Source organism: Terrapene carolina, unplaced genomic scaffold (genome assembly GCF_002925995.2).
Source record: "Terrapene carolina triunguis isolate 2854851 unplaced genomic scaffold, T_m_triunguis-2.0 Scaffold236, whole genome shotgun sequence".
NCBI classification, from domain to species: domain Eukaryota; kingdom Metazoa; phylum Chordata; order Testudines; family Emydidae; genus Terrapene; species Terrapene triunguis.
The window spans coordinates 16,404,488-16,422,604 of NW_020664587.1; the positions used below are offsets into that span (position 1 = coordinate 16,404,488).

Consider the following 18,117-nt stretch of genomic DNA (forward strand, 5'->3'; position numbering starts at 1 on the left):
TCCCCCCACAGGGACGGAGAGGACATGCTGTTGTCATGACAGCCCAGGGCCCGCTCATGGCATGAATTGTTTGCACATGGCGCTCCGAACCTGCTACCAGGAGACGGAGCTGGGCGCGGAGGAGCCGGGGGCGTCTCTGACCAAGAGCAGGGAGGATCTAGCCCAGGGCAGCCTCGGTGCCAGGACATCGTAGACCACGTCAGACATCGCCCGCTCAGTGCCAGGGCCATGTGCCGGGCAGAGCAGCTCCTGGAGCAGGAGTGACCCGTCGCTCCCCCAGCTGCACAAAGCTAACCCTCGACTAGGCCCGGGGTCCCACGGGGTGAGCCAGCTCCTCCTGCAGGCTACAGCTGTGGGGCGGGGACTGGTTCCACTGCCCCCATCAGCCCCGTAGCAGGGGCCAGAGGGGTACAGCAGAGCCACGCTCTGCTACTGCCCAGCCTGTAGTGGTGCAAGGTCGCCCTAACCTGCTCCCAGCTGCCCCTGAGTGGACATGGTGGAGAATCCAGGCCTTAGGGCACTGCCGTTCTCCAGGGGCTCCGGGTCCTGCTGTCGGCTCTTTGGGGCAGGGGCCTGGTCGTGCGTTGCAGAGTCCGATGCAGCCACCTCTCTGCCGACAGGGCTGGATTTTCAGGCTTTCAGCAGACCTGGGCAAGCTGGGCATGGAGCCTACGGCAACTGGGGATTGTGCTCTCTGCGTGCAGGCACCGGGCGTGTTCCCCCGGCTGGTGCACAGGGATCCCTCTCACACTGAGCTGTGGCCTCTCTCATTCCCAAGTCAGAGCCCTGCCAACATCCCTTCCTGCAGTGCATGGTGCCATTAGTGCCCAGGGCAGGAAGCGGGCTGGGAGCACAGGGTCCCATGCCCCTGTGGGATCCCATCCTGCTGCTGCTATCAGGTACGGGAGCAAACCCAGGCTCCTCCCTTGTTCGCCACCTGGCCCTAGACACCAGGCAGTGGCCAGGGCACTGGCTGGGGGCACAGGGCTAGACCGGCTGCCCGCTACGGGGGAGCACTGCTGTCCTCCCTTGACGATGTGTGTCACAGCTCAGAGGAGCCTGGCTCAGAAGGTCCCACTCCTGCTGGAGCCTTCATTCCCCTGCCCTCCTCATCTGATGGGCTATCTCACCGCAGCCACTAGCAGACTGGGGGAGAACAGCAGTGGAAATCAGGCAACTCCCCCACCACAGCTGGCCCTGACTGCAGCCCTTGCTGGCCTCTCAGCGGAGATGCCGGGGAGCGATGGGCCGTCCGCAGGGGCTGACCTGCCCTCGCCCAGCTGGAGGGGCCTGTGCTGAGAGCTGAGCAGAGGGAGAGCAGAAGGGGAGCAGAGCCAAACAACCCAGTCAATAGTCTTCCCTTCCCAGCATCCCCCAGGACAACGGAGAGGGTCACTCCTGTGGCAGGAAGGCAGCGCTGGCGATGCCCCACGCCGGCACTCCTCCAGCGCCGGGCGTCCCGAGGGCTCCCAGAGCAGATTACACAGCTCGGCAGAGACCGCCATGCCTGCCAGCAACATGCAGCCACCTCAGGGGTGAGAGCACAGCTGTCTCCCTGTGCTATGACCGTGTCGCCGGAGGGTACCCCGCTAACTAGTGAATCACAGCTGCCCAGATGTTCCTTCTGGGCCTCCCCAGCCAGCTGCAGGCCTGCTTAGCTTCAAAGAGCATCAGGCTGCGTTTTCCAATGCACCGAGCTCTGGGTGCCAGCTGCCCATCCCCCAGCCATGAAATAACAGCACATGGCCGTCTGCTGCCTGCATCCCTGGCCTGGGCTGGCTGGCAGCCGGACAGATGTTAAGAAGCCACTGTCCCAAGTGTGGCTCTGCCAGGCCCCCAGCGGCTCTCCCTGGGATACTCCAGCAGGCTGCAGCTCTCCCAGCTCAGCCGCGCCACGGCTGTTCCCCTGCCCAGATCTGCCCCAGACAGTTTCTGGCTTGCGCTGAGTAAATAGGATGATCCCAACAATGTGTGGAATGGCAGTAAATCTGCAGACGCCGGGCTCCTGACCACATGCTCTTGGCTGGGGGCTCTGGAGCTGCAGCCGCAGCCGGGCACAGAAACGCCTCTATTCTTTCCCCTGAACGTTTGGGATGAATTTAGCGCTTGAGCAATTAAAGGGCTCCGAACATGGGCTGGAGCCAGGCACAGAGCGGCAGGGAGGGAGCCAGCCCATGCCCCTCTGCCAGCCTGACCCCTCTCCGAGGCTCCCCAGCTCTGCGGATGGCCCCTCAGTTCTGATCTCCAGCCCCCCGAGCTGTCGCAGCCCTGGATTCTCCCCCACCCCTCTGCTCCAACCTCTCAATCTCTACCCACAGCCCCCTGCTCCCCCAGCCCTGGGCCTGAGGGAATCAAGAGCCCGGGAGTGGGAGAACTGACACTTCCTCCATGCGCTTTGGATGATCCCCCTCTCAGCACCAAGCTGCCATGTACCCACTCTCTCCTCCAGGCCTGCCTTTAATCTGCATGTCTTCCTTCAAACTCAACAAGGAGTCTGGTGGCACCTTAAAGACTAACAGATTTATTTGGGCATAAGCTTTCGTGGGTAAAAACCTCACTTCTTCGGATGCATCCTTCAAACTGATCTTCCCGCCAGTCCTCTGTCCTCCCTCCCACCACACGCTTCAAACAAATGAGGGAACTAACCAGACACTGCCCCTTACTTTGCAGTTCAGGTGTGTGGCTTCCTATTGCCTTCGTTCCAGCTCCCTCCCTGGTATGGTGCCTACCTACTGTCAACGCTTTGGGGCAGCGACCGGGTCTTATTGCCCTTCTAAAGAGCCGGGCATGTGGTTGATGCTGTCCTGACAACTTTCCTGTGCCTGAGGAGCTGGGAGGGGCGGGGGCAGAGGAAGGCTCCGGACCACGGGAAGTTTAGTCCTTTCATAACCATTTGTTTCAAAGGACCCTAATCTGTGGGAAACTCTGATTAGTGCCTTTGGCAGGTTTCTAAGTACAACGAGAAGGGGCCAGTTTACTTCTCCCCCCCACCTCGCCTTTTAAATTAAAACCATAGCGCTTTATCTGCAGGCCATGTGTTTACTTAGCGGGGGGGGGGGCAGAGGAGAAGAGGTAGAGAGAGGGGGGAAGTGGAACCAGGAGCCCGGGGAGGGCAGGGGGACCGAGCTGCTTGTTCTGGGGCGGCCTGGGCTTGTTTTTGAAAGGCATATTTACCTCATGAGACTTGCCAACTTTGGCTTCCTCCTCGGACAGGCCAGCGGTGGCTTTGTGGGGTGAAGCCACACAATGGCCCTGGTTTGCCTGGGCCCCACCCCGCCGTACAGCCCCTTCCTGCACCCGGGATTACACCTGGGCTCGGTGTCCCACGCTGGGCAGTGACTCTGCCAGTGCAGGCGGGGATGGGGCTGACGGGCAGCAGGGCAGGGCAGGACAGGGGTGCATGGACGGTACATGAGGCTGCTCCACCAGCTGTGTGCCTGCAGAATCGACCCCCCTCCCCTCCTTTAAGGTATTGGTCTTGGCCTGGCTTCAGCCCTGGCAGCTCTGTTCTCTGCCCCTCGCTCCCTTCTCCCTGCTGCTGGGGCGGCTGGGCTGGGGGCGCCTCTTGGCTGCTGTGGGGCTGGATCAGCCGTGACCCCACTTCCTACCCCGGAGCGGGAGGCACGAAGTGGGGATGACAGCGCGAAGCAGTGGGACCAGTTGTGGGGCGGGAGGGTCCCACCTGCCTGGGGGCTGCAGTGAGATCCCATCCGCGGGGCAGGAGGCAGCTGCTGGCAGCACTCGGTGGCTCCTGGCTGGGGGCGCCGGCAGGACCTGGGGGCCAAGCCCCAGGCTGGAATCCACAGAGCCGCCTGCGGGGAGTGGTGCTGGGCCTGGCCCCTGGCTGCACATGGGAACCCCGGGGGGACATGGCCGGCGGATTTGAGGGAGATGCCCAGTTCGTGCAGGCTCCAGGAGCACAGCCCCATGCCCTGCCCAGCTCTAGGGCCCCCGGAGGAGGGAGGAGGGGGAAGAGTGGTCCAGGTGCCCACAACAGAGCCACGGGGTCACTCAGCCAGAGGCCAGATCCCTGGGGGGTACTGGGGCAGCAAAGAGCAGCATGCAGCCCGATGGGCGTCGGACCCAGCACCCCGCAGAGCGACCAGCCGCCACCGCCAGCAGCCAGAGAGCCAGGCACAGACGGCGGCCGAGGGCGCGGGCCTCTGGCTGACAGAGCCCGGCTGCCCAGCCCTGGCAAAAGCTGACCAGTGTCGCTTCACCCAAGGAGCGGGCAAGGGTTAATGCTGAAGTGCATGGGACCGTGACAGTCTCGCCCCCAACCCAACCCCACACCGGCCCCTCACCCCCTGCTGCGCTATGCCAGGGAAAGGAGGGGCGCGCCTCGCAGGCACCAGCTTACCCCTTGTGCTGCCACCTTCACAGCAGGGGCCTCACGGCTCCCCCCATGTCCGTCCGCCGGCTCTGGAGCTCCCCGGGCCCTCTGCAGCTGGGGCGGGACAGGAGCTGGCTGCCAGCCCCCCCGGTGCAGGCGGCCAGTGGAAAGAGCCGCTCACTTCCTTCCAGATGTGAGCACAGGCAATAATTGTTAGACTCCAGGCTGCAGCGCTCACAGGAAAAGTCGCTGTCGGAGAGTGGGGGGGAGGGCAAGCCTGCCCCTCCCCTGGCCCTCCCCTCCCCTCCCCCTCGGCAGGAAGCTCCACAGGAGGGAGATTTAAAGGCAATGGGAAAAGGGGGCGCTGGGCCCCTATGAACTGTCCCTCTGCTCCTCAGACTGCCCCCTGGATCCCCAGGGCCTTTCCGAGGTGGGGGAGTCGCAGCAGGGACGAGCTAATCCCCTGGCCCTGTGTTGGGGAGCACGGGGGACCCCTGGGGCCCAGCACTGCCCAATTCACTTCTACTTTGGGGGTCAACGAGCCTAAAAACCTCAAAGAAATGCTCAGGCCAGGCTGAGATATTTGCTCAATTTCCATCCCCAGGCTCCCTTGGAACGTGGCTCAAACACGGCCCAGTCACCCCAACACGGGGCCCCAGGCACGGCCCAAACGCACCCAACACGGGGCCCCAGGCACGGAGCAGAGTCACCCCAACATGGCGTCCCAGGCACAGCCCAATCTCCCCAACATGCCCCCCCCTCCGCCCCAGGCATGGCCCAGAGTCACACGTAACCCTCGCCATCCTCTGAAGCCTCAGGCCAGTCTGCGGCCAGGACGAGGTTTTGCCCTGAGAACTGGTGCGGTCTGACGCGTGGGGGAAAGAGTTGGGGTGGAATGGAAGGAGCGTGGGTAGGAGACGCCTCCAGAGCTCCCGCGACTCTCCCTGCACTCGGGCCCTGGCAGGGGTGAGCTGATTTCCCAGAAACGTCTCTACACAGGGAGGAATGAGGAAAGAAATGCAGCAAATATGTGACACATCAGCAGAATTGTCCCTGGACAGGCCATTCCTAGCACTTCCCGCAGGCAGCCGGGCCCCTCCAAACGCACAACAGAGAGCCCCCAGGGAACCCCGACCCGCAATGCGGAACCTGCCTCTGGCCCCCCAGGAGCTCGGTGGGGCAGTGAGCCCCTTGGAGGGGTCCCAGCAGCCGAGGTGATTGAGGCGTGCACTTTGCATGCCCTTGCAATGGGTGCTCCAAGGTGACCGAGGTGCTTTTGGAAACCCCAACCTGGGTCCCTGATGCATTCGATGCCCCTGGGGTGGGACGTGAAGTCTAGTTCGATCCCAGCAGCAGCGAAGGGTTCCCTAGATTGGGAGCCAATCCTGCTGCAGGACTCCCCAAAGCCCACACTCTTGTGCACCCAGGCCAAGCCCAGCATGGACCTGCCGCAGAGGCCCCACCAGGGAGGAGCAGCGCCTGGTTAATGATTAACACTGAGTCAGGGTGTGCAATGCAGGAAGGACAGCAGGGCAGGGGGCGCTGGGCCAGGCACCTGCTCAGCCAGGCTGATACGGGGCACAGGGGGCTAGACGGTCTGTGGTAAGGGGGAACCACGCTGGGTGCAGTGCCAGGGCAGAGGTGAGACCTGCCCTCCTGCCCCCTAGAGCTGGCACCAGCCTCCCCCCGTGCCCTTTGATACCAGGCGACGAAAAGCGAAGCAGGCAGCATTCGGGGGCACCCGGGCTGCCTGGGCACCGACGTCTTTGGGGAATTCTGGTTCCTGGCTCTTCTCCTTGCCACGGCCCAAGGAAGGGCCTGTTTCTTGCACCCCATTGCCCTGGGGGCTGTGGGGCTGCGGGCCATAGGAGGGAGTGCCAGGCTGGGGAATCCAGCCGGCCAGGCACGGTGTGGGCAGCGCACAGGAGTACCCCCAAATGTGACACCTTCTCATAGTGGGAAGAGCCCCGTATCATGGCCCAGGGCACGGAGCATGGGACGAGGGCATGCCCAGGCCTTCCCGCTGCCCTGCCTCTGCCCAGGGAGGGAGTGCGTGTGCAGACGGACTCAGACAGAAGATGGGGGCCCGTGGTGCTGTGGGTGAGCGGCCGGGGGCAGGATAGAGGGGGCCATGCCCTGGGCTGGTGCGTGACCTGGCCCGAGCTCTGACCCATTGGGAGCCATGCTTCCCCCCTCGCGCTGGGGCAAGAAGGCTCCCTCCCAAATGCCTTTTCGAGCCCCTGCAGCTTCCTTTGCAAAGGACTGAGGCCAGAGTAGGAGCGACCGAAAGGGAGACCGAGCAGGCGGCTGTTGGTGGGGTGGGTACTCACCGGGCCGAGGGGCGCTGGGGGGCACGGGGCCGCCTGGCTGATGCGGGATCTGGGGCTGCGCGACGGCGGCAGGAGCCGGCTGCACTTTGGCTGGGAAGTGGGAGAGAAAGGTCTGTTTAGCATTAACGCGGCAGCAACAGGAAATAGTTTGGAGGAGCCTGGCGGTCAGCGCTCCCCAGAGCAGCCCTTGGCAGCCCCCTCCCGCAAGCTGGGACGGGGGGGAGGGGGTAGCGGGTTAAACCTGGCTCCCTCGGGACGGTGGGAGCTGGGGGCAGGGCCCTGAGGAAAACACTTTGCAAAGGCAGCGCTTTGTGCATCGCCCAGTACAGGAGACGGGCCTGCCCCAGCCCTGGCTCCAACACCCAGCAATCCCCCCCACAGCCCAACCAGTGTCCCCACCAGCTCTCATACTTAACCCCCCAGCCCTCCACCCCCCATCTTTCCAGCACCCCAGGTTCTCCACAGTCCAGGCCAGAGGCCCAGCACCTCGGGGCCGTGCTGGCAGCTAGGAACCCTGGTCATACGTGACTGGGCCTGAGTCACGCGGGCTGCTGAGACTCGAACCCAGATCCCTGGTGCTGCAAGCCCCCATCCCCTCACTCTGCGGGCAGAGACCCTGGCGTCAGGGAGCATTTGGAGCAGGGAGTGAACCTCGCACTCAGCCCCGAGCTGTATGTGCTGGTGGGGGGGACACTTACCATCCCCCCCTCACTGCTCTGCCTGGACTGACCCCATCACACCCTGTGATGGGGAGGGGTTTGCACCCACCAGCCTGTGAGCCCTGGGCTTGGTGCAGCCTCCACGTGCCCCTCTGCATGGACCTGGGCTCTGGCCGGGCCCAGTGCTGGGACAGGGGGAGCTGTGGGGCATCAACCCCCATCCCCCACAGGACCCAGCCCACAGGACTCTGTCTGAGGGAAGCAGCCCTGCCGGCCCTCTCTCCCCCGCAGTGAATGGCTGCATGTGCCCCCATCCTCCCCCACTCAGGAGCTCGCAGACCCCGGGCCCAGCCCTGCCCCAGGAGGCGAAAGCAGAGCCGGCTGCTCCACCTGCCCCACGCCTCACATGAGCTTTGCCCTGGCTTCTATCAGCAACAGTGCCAGGGCCACCAGCCACCAGCCTGGCACCACTCCTGCGGGGGAGCTTGGCCAGCACCCCTCCTCTCCCCAGGGCACGTGTCTGTGGGGCGAGCGAGGCAGGAGCTGGCCTGGGACAGCGGCTGCACTAGTCCACCATCACTGGGCCTGAGCCAAGGCGTGGGGGGCACTGGCCTCCGCCCTTCTCTGCAGACTGGCCACAGCTCGGCTCAGGGGCCTCGGCTCAGCTCCAGCCTCTAACCCTGGACAAGGAAGGCTGCAGCATCCGTCGCCTTCCAGGATGTGCGGGAGGGAGGGGCAGGCGAGTCTGGGGGGGGAGAGCGTGGGAAGTCTGGCCATCCGGACCTGGAGTCAGGGCCCCAGCCACTTAGACACGTCCCCCCAGAGGCCACCTGCCTGGGGTCACGCAGCGTGCTCGGTTAACCCTTTCAGGGGAGCAAGGAGAACGGGTGCAGCAAAGGGATTTCCTAGCCAGACACTACTCTTCGCTGGCACAGCAAGGCACAGAGCTTGGGCAAATGAGGGCTGAGCTCACCCCTCCTGCAAGTCCCGGGGCTGGTCAGCGCCCATACGCAAGGCAGCCCTTCCTGCTGCTCCCTCCTCCAGCCCGGCCTCCTGCCATGTGGCCATGGGCTGGCCTCTTGCTCAGAGAAGCAGCCACCTTTTAAAACAGTCTCTGTCCCTCCTGCTGCCCACATGAACCCGCTGGGGAACCTCAGGGCTCCTGCCCCCCTTGGTTCTGTGCAGAGATTCGGCTCGTCACAGGAGCCCCTCGCGTTCGTGGGGAGTCACTCAGCACCGATGGCTCTGCCAGTGTCTCAAAGATGCGCCAGCCCCCCCCATTCACTGGCATGCAGAGGAGCCTGGCAAGGAACAGCACGTCCAGACCTCAGGGGAGCAGGACACCAATGCAAACAAGCCTACACCTGGCCACCCAGGGAGTCCTGTGCATCCCTGCTGCCCTCCGAGAGGGGAGTGGCATCAGAGCACATGGGGGCAGGGGTCTGGCACAGCACCCCCACCTCATCTCCCTGCTGGAGCCAAGATCTTGGAGGGGTGAGGCTGGTTCTGCCCCCTTCCCCCGGTCTGTGCAGCACCCAGCACGCCAGGGCATCGCTCTTGGTTGAGGCCTCTACACGGGACCATAACGCAGAGAATAAGTAGGAGGTGGCTCCTGGGAGCAGCTTGAAATCTAGGCACCAAGGTGGCCTGGCCCGGCATCCGGGGCGGTCTGGCTCTGCTAGCCATCCAGCAATGGGGTCTCTGTGTGCCACCACTGCTGTGAGGAGCAGGGCTGTGTGCGCCCCCTCATGCCAGCACCACATGGCATGACCCCCATAACAGCAGGAGCATGTGTGGAGGGTCAGAGGAGCTTGCTTCCAGGGGAACATAGGGCTCTTAGCCTGTGGCATTCCTGGGCCCTTTCTTCCATCCCATCATGCACCAGGCACTGGGAGCTGCCAGCTGGGTGGGGCGGACCCCCTGAAACCAGCACCAAGCTCCCCTCCGAGGCCCAGAGAGGCAGGGACACAGTTTGAGGTGGATGAAGGGTACTAGGGTGAGCTCTGTGGGGAGCATTGGGGAGGAGCGGGGACAGACTGGGGGTCACGGTACGCTGTTTGTTCCAGAGTCGGGGCCTCCCGCAAAGTTCAGCTTGGAGCTCTCCATGCCGGGGATTTTTGGTGTTTATTAAATGCACATGAACAGCCTGGCCCGGCCCTGAACTCAGCCCACAGCTGCCTTCTAGCGCTCGGCCCCTGCTCTTGCACTTGTACTGAACCAGCCAGCCACACATTTCCACAGCAGGGCAGGTAACGGGCAGCCTGAAAAGCCCTTGAACTGACTGGAGGAGCAGCCTCAAACTCCCTGGGACACAACCAGCCACCAGCCCTGGGGTCTATGCATTCCCAGACCCCGCTTGCTCTCGGGTTGGGGGGGCTCCTCTCCCAGCCCCACTCTGCTATTGCAGGGGGAAGCACAGGGCCTTGTGGGCCCGGTGCCCTGGTGGTTTTCTCTAACAAGGGGAGGGGAAGCCCTGGGGCCCAGTCCAGTGGGGGTGCAGGGTTTGACTCAGCAGTCAGTGATGACGTATCCCTGCCAAACCAGCCCCCAAAGCAGGGAGCCCGTCAGGCCAGCAAGAGCTGCGCATTAGGAAGTGCCCAACCCCCCACAGCACCCGGGACCCAGGAATCACCCTCTGCAGCAACAGGAAAAAAGAGGCAGGGCAGCCCTCCAGGCTGGGTCACGCTCACATGGCCCCATGGGCTCCTCCCACAGCAGCCACACTGGGCTGAATCGTCCCCTTGGGAGTGGGGCCTCGGACAGAAGCGCCACCTGTCCTGAGATCTCCCCAGCACCAGGGCGTTAGCAGGCCCCACATGCTGCTGCCCTGGAGGGCTGGCAGATCCCTCCAGACAGTGAAGGGGCAGTGACGGGGAATGGAAAACATCTGCCCCCAATTCCCCCGCATTAGGCCTGCAATGCTTCCCTCCTCTGTCCCCATGTGTCCCATCGCCTTTGCCCACTTTGGGGGTTCTCTTCTTGCTGCTTTCCCAGCTCGCTGGGGGCTAAGCCCAGGGCCCACCAAGGGCGTGGGCTCCCCAGCAGCAAGGCAGGAGCGAGACTTCGGACACGGCTGCTGAATGGCCAGTGTTAGCAGGGGGCTGTGTCTGCCCAAGGACACTCCAGGCCTGGCTGCCTGCACCTTGCCCAGACTCACACCCTGGGGGATTTGCCCTCCCCCAGCCGGGTGAACTCAGTCCGGCATGTCAGAGTAACGCCAGGGCAGGCTCTGGCTTTGAGTGCCCTCTAGTGCATCACCCCATGCACTGCAAGCCCTACACTGGGGGCTGTCCCTCGGGCAGGAGCCCAAAGCAGGAACAAGAGACCCCACTAGTCCCAGCAGGAAGATGAGGGAGGGGTTAGGGATTCTCAGGTGGGCTAGTCCTGCTCACCCCCGGCTCCTTGGGAGGCTGAGCAGAAAGAGCACCATCTTTCCCCACTCAGGCTGCTCAGCGTAGGGCCATGCTGTCACCCCCCCTCACCCCCCGGACACACACACACACACACACACACACACACACACACACACACACACACAACGCTGGGCCACGTGACGCCAGTTCTACATTATGAAATTTTATTGCTGACATGCAGGAAGAGTTTTGATGTAGTACAAAAATATGTCTTTATACAAATTTTTTTTTCCATTTTTTACACTAGGATCCTTGTCTACAGCATGTCATATGTCTAATCTACTGAAACCAAACCCAGCAGCTCTCAAACCCTCCCCGGGCACTGCCATCTTTTTCCAGTTTCTTTACTATAAACATGTGATCATTCACTGGTGATTAGCCATTTGCAGGAATACTCAGTATTATACAACTTTGCAGAGTCCCCAGAATATTGCTTTAACTTTGGGAAAAAAACACAACATGAACAAGTAGCGAGCTAGACCGGGGGGGCGGATGGGGGACGGCAGGGGGGACTGGAGGTGCGACAATCCACACAGCGCTCCTGGGCTCCAGCCTGCTGTGAGAACTGTGGAGGGGAAGAGGAACTGGCAAGAATGGGCCGTCAGGCTATTGCCCTGAGACGGTGTGCAGTGCCCAGGTCTCAAAGCCCTTCCCGCATGGTGCAGGGCAAGCCCGCAGGGAGGCCTGCCTGGCAGAGCTGTTACGTGGTGGTTGGCTGGTATTTTTGAGCAGCCAATGGCAAGGGGCTCCACATGCCAGCTCTCATGCTGACAGCACTGAAGGGTAGTGGTGCCACACCCGTACGTAGCATCTTTGAACAAAATAAATAAGAGACTAATACGACTTCAAGCTATTGGCTCATCCTGGCGAGCTTGGCGAGGCTGTTCTAGTCCCTGTTAGTGTTCATAAGTCTAACTTCCTGCACACTGTGAATCTGCTTCAGGGAGTTCGGAGGCAGAACATAATGCCCAAAGCTTACAATTAACATTCCTGCCAAGGAATTTCAGTTCAGCCCCCGAGTGCATCAACAGGCAGAATCCACGGACAGAGGGCTGTAGATTTAAATACAACTGGGAACAGGCTAAGACATCTCCAGCCTTTAGGCAAGAGACGGCAACAAGCTACAAATAAATCCCACTCCTCAGTCCATGCTTGCGCTCACTCCCGTAACGGGGGAACGAAGAAGCAGGTGCTGGTGACTGCCCGGGCTGCGGCCCCTCAGCAGCTCTACTGGATACCCAGTGACACGGGGGCTGAGCCAGCGAGCACCTGTTCCAGGTACTTGGCTGATGTCGCTACTTCTCAGCACAAACCCCTGTATCTAGTGAGAAGTACTTTTGATTTGGCAACCCTGAGCCCAACCTGTGGCCAGCACAATTCCCATCTCCACGCCAGGGTCCGGGGATTGCCGGCTTCTCACATGGGTTATTCCAGCATTTCCTCGCACCCGCCCAGCCAGCTCCCTGCTCTCCACACGACTGCTGTTTTATATAGCTCCACTGAAATCAGGTGGTTTCTTTGGTTACCACAACGAAGAGAGAGACCATTACATTAAAGCTTATTCGCGTGAGTGCTGTGGGGCTCCAAGCTACGGCTGGGAACAGTGTGTGGTCAGGTCTAGGGGACAGACCGCATTTGAAAAGCAAAACTGGCTTCTGGCTTAATCAGACGCCTGGATCGGGCAGCGTAGGCCATGGGATCTCTCTGGTGAGAACAGTTCTCTGGCAAGACCGGCATCCAGTTCACAAAATGAGGCTCAGAAATGATCTATCCTGTTCTCAACACAGCCCAATGCTTATTTAATGGCATTTGGTGGTGGAAGCTGGGACGTCCCTGTCCACGCTAACTCCCAATGGCCAGCCCAGAGGAACAGCACCAGATTCGCATGGCAGGACTGGGAGGGCAAGAGAAACTCGAGAGCACGTCCAGTAGAGGCTTTAGCCAACCCCTCCCTCTAATTCTACACAGATTATTCTAGGGAACTTTTTCACATTATAACTCATATATTATCTGTGTACCACAATGAACGGTGAAAATGCTAACAGAATTAATGCAAATTTACTGCACCTTAGATAAGCTACTGAAAAACAGGATCAATCATATATTCTCGAGAGGCTAAAGGAATCCGTGAGAGGTGAGAGGGGAGTCAGGGCCAAGACGGGCTAAATGGGGTTCTGCAAAACCTCTGAATAAGCCTGGAATGACTTTATAGAGCTTCATAATGCTGGCCTGAAATGGTCATTGGCATCTCCCGCCAGTCCCACTGCTCAGGAAACAGGCTTCATTTCTTAGCTGTCTAAGGTAACCAGGATGTTAATGTTCGTATGAAGCTTATTAAAAGGCCCAAAGTGCTGTTACGGAGACGCCAGACATCAGCCAGGATTAGACAAACTATATCCAACCCAGGTGTTGTGTTAAAAATAGAACAAAGGTTTCATGCAGATAAGGGGTGGGAGGTTTCAAGAAATTGTTACTTTCATGAAACCCAGATAAAATTAAGCTTATTCAAACCATATGGAGCAAATGCTACCAGCCAACTCTCCATACTGCACACTCAGCCACAAACTGATTTCACCCTTGGTAATCGTCTCCCTTCCCAGAGGCTTTGCTCCATCCAGAGAACAGCACAGTTAAAAAGACAGAGGTAGATTAAAAAGTCATGATTAAAAGCAGATTAGTCATCCAGGCTTGGATTTAAAAATCGGAGATTCCAAAAGATGCCAAGAGTTTGCTGCTTCCAAAACTACCTTTCTCAAAAGTCTTCTCCCTCCAACAGAGCGAGCATGAGGCGTGTCCCTTAACAGAGCTTGAAGGAGCTGCTACATTAATCTCTATCACAGGGCACAGGTATTGCTGTCGAGCTGTAGTAGCGACGTGAAAGGCAGACTGCAGGATGGTGCTTGTGCTGTTGGATGTGTGGGAAGCTATTTCCGAAGGTATCGCTGGGCCAGGATGGCAGCATCCAAAGGGTTCATGGGCTGGGCATCATGCCCCAGGCGCCGCACGGGCGGGATGTTCCCAAACTGCCGCTTCTGCAGGAAGCTCTTCGCCTCGTGCAGCGTGTTCTTCTCCTCAGCCAGGAGCAGCTGCTGCCTCATGTAGTTCTCAAACTCGTACTGCGAGCACTCTTCGGTCACCTTCGCCTGCAGACAACACAAAGTGAGTCAGCGCTGTGGGAGTGCCAGTCCCGTGGCAAAGCACGCTTGTGCACAGCCAGTTGGTGAGCGCCCCTGAGGCCTAACAGCCAAGAACTCATTAGCCTTGGCACTCTCAGCGCATTGATGTGCCTTTGCCAATACCCAATTTAGATAGTCCTGAGCTACTGATAAAGCAGCGAACGAGTTCACCTAACCAAAGCATGCAGGCCTCTGGGCATCCTGTCTACTAACACAGACACGTATAGGGTTCCCATGCAGTCACCACCAGGGAAAAGTAGGAATGGGGCAATCATGAGCTGTCCCTTGGACAACAAAGATGCCCCTGCCCACTCAGAATGGGCAAAGGGTGGGCATCTCACCCCAGAGCTGCCAACTACACTTGATCTGGGACTTTGCAATGTAGTAATTTGACCACGAGGTGAGTGGGCCAAGAGGCAGCCACTTTCCCCAAGGCTGGGAACGCAGCCCGGGCTGCTTAGTGTGGAGCAGTACGAAGGCTCTAAGAGGTGTGCTGGCGCAGCAAGGTCACCAGCCATCACTTCCCACACAAATGCACTGGCAAAGAGAACAGGATGTTTATTCACTCGGCAGAATACGCGAGAGGTGCAGAGGTAGTGCTGCTACCACTTCCTGGTTCTCCCCGCAGTGAAGCAGCAACTCTGGGGAGCTCATTTACACATGGAAAATTCAAGCCCAATTGTTAAACAGAAAAGCTAAGAGCCCAACATAGTATGTGTGAGCTGAGCGAGCCGGTGCTGCCAGCTGCTTCCTCTGCAGAGCTCCACTGTCGATGCCTCCCAACAGGGCATCGGCAACTATTCCGTAGAGCACGGGGAGTCCATTATTGGTTGCCAGGGTCCAAATTTCTTGGTCAAGGTATAGTCAAGGTCCAAACGCCAGAGAAAATAATAGAAAATAATGATAATGAGTAAATAAAAAAATTCAGGGGCCGCTGAAAAGCATCTGGTGGTCCGGATTTGGCCCACAGTCTGACTGACTACCCCTGACCTAGAGTCATTGTTACCGACGGAGACCTGAGAGCTCACGCCACCTTCTGCACTGTGATTCCAGCAGCGCTCCCCTCCCTGTCTAGGGGAGGTGCTGTGGATGGCAGGGGTCCTCCTGACAAGACGACACAAGGTAAGTGAAGGGACAACAGAAAGTGGGAGTTGAGGAGAAAGGCAACTGAATGGGAAGTGTGCTGAGGCCTGGGGGAAAGGAACTGGCTGTCAGAGCAGGGACAAATTCTCATATGTGCCCACTCGGCAGGACAACTGGTTATCTGCCCACCACAACCAAAGCCTCTCTATATCTCAACACCCTGTGAAATAAGCTCACTGCCACGCTGCATTCTTACCTCCTGGGGGGTTTCTGGGTTAGTCACCTGGTCATCAATATCAGGCACCACTTGCAAAGGGCCACTTAGTGAGGACATGGACTGCCTGGGGTGTGGAGAACACAGTGCATTAGCAATTTATGGCACAGACACACCAGAGTCACTAAACACAGACAGGGTACGTCCCACCTGCCACGCAGCACCTGTGTGCTCACTGCAGCTCCAGCTAACCAGGCATCTCTAGGGCGGGCGTCTGTCTCGGTGCCTCGCACACTACGCCACGGAAGACGCTACTTCACACTCTCGGTTTTTGCCAGTGCTCTAAGCAGGATGTGGCACTCTTACCGCCTTGTTTAGGCAGAAATGAAAATAGCCCGTGTTCCAGAAATTGCTGAGTCTGCTGCTGACTCACCGGGTGCCCACTCTAGCTCCAGGCTTGGGGGCATTCTGCAGCAGAGACTGCACTGCACAGCTGGGGGGTCACATGGGGGTAATTCAAATGAACTGTTGGGGGGGGGGGAGAACAGGGAACTGTTGCTGGAATGGGACCTTGGCTAGGGGCTGAGACAGAGGAGCTTCCTCTTGCTTAGTACGTGCACAGTTCTGGAGTCAGATTTATCCTTAAATGGCATCCCTGTCCCCCCCAGGATTAAATTCTCTAATTTAGAACAGAAACATCTACCCTGTTTCCTTTTCAGGGCTCATGCCTGGTTTTACTTAGTTGGACTTCATATCGCTGGTTACAAACCGTGGGCCGGCCAAGTCTCAATAGCAACATATTCCTGTTGCACAAGCGAGGTACGCCTGACCCCCAGGAAGCACAAACTCCCTATCCTCTCAAGCTGGAAGCACTCACCACGATGCTATGATGGAGCTGAGGGATTCCAGTACTTCGGAGGCCGTGAGACGCTGCTGCGGATCCAACACCAGCAGTTTTCGGATCAAACACACAGTGTTTTCAGAAACCCGCCCATCTCTGCCAGAGAAACGTGCCGTCAGAGCAAGACAAAGGCCACGATGGTTACACAACCCAGAGATTGCTGGATGTGGGAGGAATAGCCGGAGGCTGGTGTGGGGCAGGGGACGGGAGAGCAGGGCAGCACATGCAGTGCAAGGGCCGTGCTTGGATTCACTAGAGCTCAAAATTAACTACTGGGTTTGATTTCCTTTGGTTTGATTTCCATGTTTCCTTGTTCAAGCTGGGGGCAGCAGTGCTAGGGCCTTGCTCACATTTAGAACAAGGTGCCAGAGCACAGCTCCTGCATCCTTGTAGGCCACTGTATGCTGGAACACTTGCACCCAGCACCACTGACGCCCAGGGCCTTTCGCTAGCTGGAGCTCCCACAGCCACTGTTCCGCATGCACTAGGGGCTGGGCGCGCCAGGGGCTGGGTCACTCACTCAGGGATGGTGTACTCGGCAGCCTTGATTTTGCGGAAGAGCTCCTGAGGTATGCTGTCATAGAAGGGAAACTGGCCGTACAGCATGGTGAAGAGCACCACGCCCAGTGCCCACATATCGCTGGGTTTCCCACGATACGGCCGACCTGGAGAGAGGAAGGGACAAAAGCAGGTCACGCGATGCTGCGACCTTGGGCTCTCATTCAGTATGGCGCAGCACAGAAACCGTCTCCCAAGCAAGTTCTTCTTTCGGCATTAGATCAGCATGATTATAACCCTTTGGCTCCTGAGCTAGCCAGCCACCTTTCGAAGGAGTCTCCATTAAGACAGTGCATGCAGTGTGCACGTGAACTCCCCTCTGCGGGATGCACACTGATGGGTAAGAAGTCAAGCTGTTCTCTAGCTGAAGCCTTCCCCTGTCTGAGGGGAAAAGTTATTTACCACAGGACCTTGAGATTACATTAAATTTGCAAGTTCTCATGGCCTGACACCATGCAGCACTTCACAGGGGCTTGGGATGTGGCCTATCCTGCTCTCTGAAGCTGCAGGTTCATATTCTGGTAGTGCTCCCGCAGCCCTTCCTTTGTCCAGAAGCAGATAGAATGAGTATCTTGAACCCATCTGGGGTTCCTCTAAAGTCCTGTCTCCTCTACATCCACACCGGGGATGCCCTGGGGGCATTTATTTTGTTCCCCAACCCCACTGCCATGCACTGATGATCAGTGTCCACCACACTAGGTGCTGCACGTATTGGGCAAAGTTACTCCTAGGTGTGTATTGTTCCAACTCTGGTTCATAAGGTTCAGAGGAATTTCATTGTTGGCAAGAGTGAAACGACAGAAGACTAAAGACCCCTGCAATCAGAAGCATGGGGGGGACTGGGAAAAGAACCTGGAAAAACATCCACCTCAGGTTAGCCCCAATCTGAAAGCTACTACCACACAGCCCCTATCGCCTGGCTGTATAGGACACATTACCATTCATGTAGAGGTGCAGACTCCCAAGCTGGTCACACATGATGCACCCAACTGAGCTGACATGACTCAGCCCTTAGGTGAGATCTGAAATAGATGGTTGCTGAAGTCGGACATTAAGAGGCACAGCTCAGAGAACCTCTCCCCCATGCCTCAGCATCCACTGCAGCCCCCATGGCACTCTGGAATCCGCTAGAGCAGGGGTCGGCAACCTTTCAGAAGTGCTGTGCCGAGGCTTCATTTGTTCACTCTGATTTAAAGTTTCACCTGCCCGTCATACATTTTAACGTTTTTAGAAGGTCTCTTTCTATAAGTCTAATATATAACTAAACTGTTGTTGTATGTAAAGTAAATAAGGTTTTTAAAATGTTTAAGAAGCTTCATTTAAAATTAAATTAAAATGCAGAGCCCCCCGGACCGGTGGCCAGGACCCGGGCAGTGTGAGTGCCACTGAAAATCAGCTCGCGTGCCGCCTTCGGCCCGTGTGCTCTAGGCTGCCTACCCCTGCGCTAGAG

At 58.7% G+C, this 18,117-nt stretch overlaps 2 protein-coding genes across 5 annotated transcripts in view; both read right to left on the reverse strand.

Annotated features, from left to right (window-relative positions):
• EVA1B (eva-1 homolog B) overlaps positions 1–6,778 on the reverse strand; it is an 11,519-nt gene extending 4,741 nt beyond the window's left edge. Inside the window, exon 1 of one of the 2 annotated variants that reach the window (XM_026657077.1) lies at positions 6,664–6,778. The gene's annotated coding sequence lies outside the window, so the exon portion shown is untranslated. Of the gene's footprint in view, positions 1–4,360; positions 4,466–6,663 lie in introns of those variants that run through there. The other variant, XM_026657078.2, reaches the window with a different exon arrangement.
• A 4,109-nt stretch (positions 6,779–10,887) lies between these two features.
• Positions 10,888–18,117, reverse strand: part of STK40 (serine/threonine kinase 40) — a 39,230-nt gene continuing 32,000 nt past the window's right edge. For all 3 annotated transcript variants that reach the window (XM_024202929.1, XM_024202930.2, XM_024202931.1), the window contains 4 exons: positions 16,630–16,774; positions 16,086–16,205; positions 15,251–15,335; positions 10,888–13,878 (listed from right to left, as the gene is read on the reverse strand). In XM_024202929.1, the coding sequence (XP_024058697.1) occupies positions 13,660–13,878; positions 15,251–15,335; positions 16,086–16,205; positions 16,630–16,774 (569 nt within the window). In that variant the 3' untranslated portion in view covers positions 10,888–13,659. The remainder of the gene's footprint in view (positions 13,879–15,250; positions 15,336–16,085; positions 16,206–16,629; positions 16,775–18,117) is intronic.